This window comes from Apium graveolens, chromosome 2 (genome assembly GCF_009905375.1).
Source record: "Apium graveolens cultivar Ventura chromosome 2, ASM990537v1, whole genome shotgun sequence".
In the NCBI taxonomy this organism is placed as follows: Eukaryota; Viridiplantae; Streptophyta; class Magnoliopsida; order Apiales; family Apiaceae; genus Apium; species Apium graveolens.
Genome location: NC_133648.1, coordinates 204818939 through 204823103, shown reverse-complemented (window position 1 = coordinate 204823103; position 4165 = coordinate 204818939). Strand labels below are relative to the sequence as shown.

At 36.6% G+C, this 4165-nt stretch overlaps 1 protein-coding gene across 1 annotated transcript; it reads left to right on the top strand.

Moving 5' to 3' along the window:
* The first annotated feature begins 1199 nt into the window (after window positions 1-1199).
* LOC141708078 (exocyst complex component EXO70B1) lies at window positions 1200-3430 on the top strand. Its single transcript, XM_074511550.1, has one exon. It carries the CDS (start codon window positions 1423-1425, stop codon window positions 3283-3285), a length of 1863 nt encoding a protein of 620 aa, XP_074367651.1. The 5' UTR covers window positions 1200-1422; the 3' UTR covers window positions 3286-3430.
* The last annotated feature ends 735 nt before the right edge of the window (window positions 3431-4165 follow it).

Genomic DNA, 4165 nt, shown 5'->3' with positions numbered 1-4165 from the left:
TTATTTTTATTTATTTTTTAAACTATATTTTGAACATAAATATTTCACATAGATAGGGTGTACACGTTATCCATAATTGCACATTACTACACAGTACTATTATATATACTACTATTATATATGACTTGTCTTACATATTTTTCAACCGATTCAAATATTTTAGTTACATTTTTTTTCTAAAATAATATAAAATGTTGAATCTCTCTTTTTTTAAGGTATAAAATATTGAATTTTAACTAAATAAAAGGTTATGTATTTTTTGTCACGAAAACTTTTTTATATCATCAAGGTCGTAGATTGAATTAAATCTATTGCGTAAATAATGCAGTTTAATATCACCGAGGCAGTAGATTGAATTCAATCTACTATGTAAATAATGAAGTAAGAAAAATTATATTGATATAAAATTAAGAAAAGATGTATATACTAATAAAAAATGAAATAATGAGAGGAGAGAGACTTCTAAAATTGAGGAGAAAATATTCGGTCCTAACAATTTGAGGATAACTTAGGATTTTGTTGGAGTTAATTTTCAATATATTCTCTCTAAATTTTGACTTAGGAGGTGATTTAAGAGCCTTTTTAAATTGCACTTCCACTGTCTAACAATTTATGGGAGTTAACAATAAATAAAATAAAGACTTTATATAATTTAATTGTCACATAAAATCTAATAAATTCAAATAAATTAACAAATGTATCAATAAAATCTGGGTGGTGGCCGTAAATGTCACTTGGAGGTTTAAAATGACCCTAAATGTCAATTCAAAACGGTACATCGTCTGCCGTTTATGCAAAACACCTAAAACGAAACTTCGTGTAATATTTTGACATTTTGAATTTTTTTTATGAGCAAAACGGTAGATAAAGTAACGTTTTGGCACAAAACGCTATATGATGTACCGTTTTGAGCCAAATCGTTACTTCAACTAACGTTTTGTACATAATAAAAAAATAAAAAAAAAAAATTAAAGTACCAAAACAGAACACCATGTACCGTTTTGCATTAAAAAATAAAACGTAAGACGAAGTGACGTTATAAAGTCATATTTTGGGTCTATTTTCAAAAATAATATTTTAGACCATTTAACACTCAAAAATGACATTTTGATCTATCTACAGTAAAATCCAAGGGACCGATAATAAGCAAAGAAAAAAACCAAAAAAGGTAGTTTACAATAAATTTATGATATCCGTGAGGCGTTGTTGATTCAGATGGTTCCTTCCTCCTTGCTTCTTCTACTTTGTTCATCAGCGCCTCCACTTTAACTTTCTTCTTTATTTCTTTATTCCCCTCACCTCTTTCTCACTCAAACCGCGTTTGTGGTCCCCACCTCATCCTCTCCTCATTTCAACTCTTCAAACACCCCCCACATAACACACAAGCACAAACGAATCTGTATCTCTACATTTCTCTGTAAAATGGCGGACAACGGAGAGGAGAAGCTCATAGCTGTAGCGCGTCACATCGCTAAAACACTCGGTCACACCGACAACACAGCCGACGATATTCTCCAGATCTTTTCTAACTTTGACGGCAGGTTACGCGAGAAACTATCGGAGAAGTTGACTGAAGACGACGACGTTTTGACCAACTCTTCGCTTGACCAGACTTTGAAGGCTCTAGAACGTCGGATCTCACGGTACTTATCGGCGGACCGGTTGATTTGGTCCGATTCGGCTGATTCCGCTGCGTTTTTAGATTCTGTTGATGATTTGATCGGAGTGATTCGCGATTGGACGCCGATGGCGGCGGAGAAGGCGGTGGCGAGTTGTTTGGATCGAGCTGAGGATTTGTTGCAGCAAGGTATGTTTAGGCTTGAAGATGAGTTTAAGTCTCTTATGGAACGAGGTGGAGAGTCGTTTGACGTGACTCGGTACTCCAACGGTGAGTCGACAGGTTTTGACTCGGATGAGGATATCGATGAAGATGAGAACGACGATGATGAGGAGATTCCTGTTGCGCATCGGATTTCGGATTTTAATATTGTAATTGATGCGTTACCCTCGGGGACTATTAATGATTTGCACGAGATTGCGAAAAGGATGGTGATTGCTGGATATGGAAAGGAGTGTTCGCACGCGTATAGTAGTTATAGGAGGGAGTTTTTGGAGGAGAGTGTGAGTAGGTTAGGGTTACACAAGTTGAGTATTGATGAGGTTCAGAAGATGCAGTGGGCGGATCTCGAGGATGAGATCGAGAAGTGGATTAAGGCTGCCAATGTGGCGGTTAGGATACTTTTTCCGAGTGAGCGGAGGTTGTGTGATCGCGTTTTTTATGGATTCTCGAATGCCTCGGATTTGTCGTTTATGGAGGTTTGTAGAGGTGGGATGACTCAGCTTTTGCAGTTTGCGGATGCGGTTGCGATTGGAGGTCGTGCACCGGAGAGGTTGTATAAGGTGTTGGATGTTTTTGAGGCGCTTAGGGATTTGATTCCGCATATTCAGATGGTGTTTTCGGATCAGTATTGTTTGTTTATGGGCAATGAAGCGGTAAGTATTTGGAAGAAATTGGGGGAAGCGATTAGAGGGATTTTTATGGAATTGGAGAATTTGATTAGGCGTGATCCGGCTAAAGCTGCGGTTCCTGGTGGTGGACTTCATCCGATTACGCGATATGTGATGAATTATATAAGAGTTGCTTGCCAGTCTAGACAGACACTTGAAGAGGTCTTTGAGGATGGTGTTAGTCCACCTGTAGATAGGCCTTCGTCGTCTTCATTGTTGTCGGTACATATGTCGTGGATGATGGAGTTGTTGGAGAGTAATTTGGAGGCTAAGTCCAAAATTTATAGGGATCCTGCGCTGGCCTCTGTGTTTATGATGAATAACGGAAGGTACATTGTTCAGAAAGTGAAAGACAGTGAGTTGGGGTCCCTTTTAGGGGACGACTGGACTAGGAAACATACCGCTAAAGTAAAGCAGTATCATGTAAATTACCAGAGAAGTTCGTGGAGTAAGGTTCTGCAAGTGTTGAAATCGGACAATAATTCGTCGCCTACTGTTGAGTTGAGGGCAATGAAAGAGAAGATTAAGTTGTTCAATAATCATTTGGATGAGATATGCAAAACTCAATCCAACTGGGTGATATTTGACGAGCAGTTAAGAGACGACTTGAGGAATTCAGTATTCAGTAACTTGTCAATGACTTACCGCAGCTTCTTAGGAAGAGTACAGAGTGTTCCGGACCCGGGGAGGCAGATGGAGAGACATATCAAGTACAATGTGGAGGATCTTGAGTCTAAGATCAGTGAGTTGTTTAGTGGGAATGGTAGAAGGAAGTGAAAGAGTGAAGAGGGGAAGGAGAAGCTAGTAAACAGCTTGTTGGTGGATGTTATGTTGTAATATTATGTTGTATGTTTAACATGTGTTGTTAGTGTAGTAATATGTAAAATTTTGTTGAATGTTAATGTTACATTGGCTGCTCATATTTGGGGCGTTGTCCTTGTAATTTTGTATCTATAATTGTTTGGTTACAACTGGTACTTGATTATGTTGGTGCTCTATTATTTATGTAGCAGCAACGTCTATCACCCTTGTAGCCAACATAAGGGTATTAACTTGCCTAAGATAAAATAGGGGATATAAAACCAAATTTTAATCTCAACTTGCTCGGAACTGGAAAAAAGACAAACACGGATTTCTTTTGGCTAATTAGTTCATCTAAATTTGTCCAAAATTAACGATTTCTATATCACGGTGCTAGGGTAGAGGCTTAGACCAATCTCCAACCATCTCCTTTCATTTACATTTGTTTTCTCCACCTACATCAATCTACACTCTGCAAGTTTTACATATTAAAATTACAAAAGAAAAGAATAAAATTAATACACATTTTTCGTATGAGATGGTGATACCAACGAAAATTATTTGACATAAAATATGAGTAAAATTACTATTCATTTTTCGCATCTGTAACATGATATTATTACACATAATATGCAAGTGTATTTTCAATTTTTTCTCTAATTCACATTTTTGTACATATTTACCCACTGTTACAATATTTAAAACAGTTTTTAGGATAAATATTAGATGATGACTTTAGTTTACTGTAATATTACAAGGGCATATAAATTTATTTTTTTTAAAAAAACTAAGCTACATTTCTTCCCTTTTTCTCTTATTTTGATTTAGTTTACACCAAAATCCTTTGTGGGTAGAG

What these genes read in the sequence shown, in the direction of transcription:
- LOC141708078 (XM_074511550.1), top strand. Translation starts at nt 1,423, where the DNA reads ATGGCGGACAACGGAGAGGAGAAGCTCATAGCTGTAGCGCGTCACATC.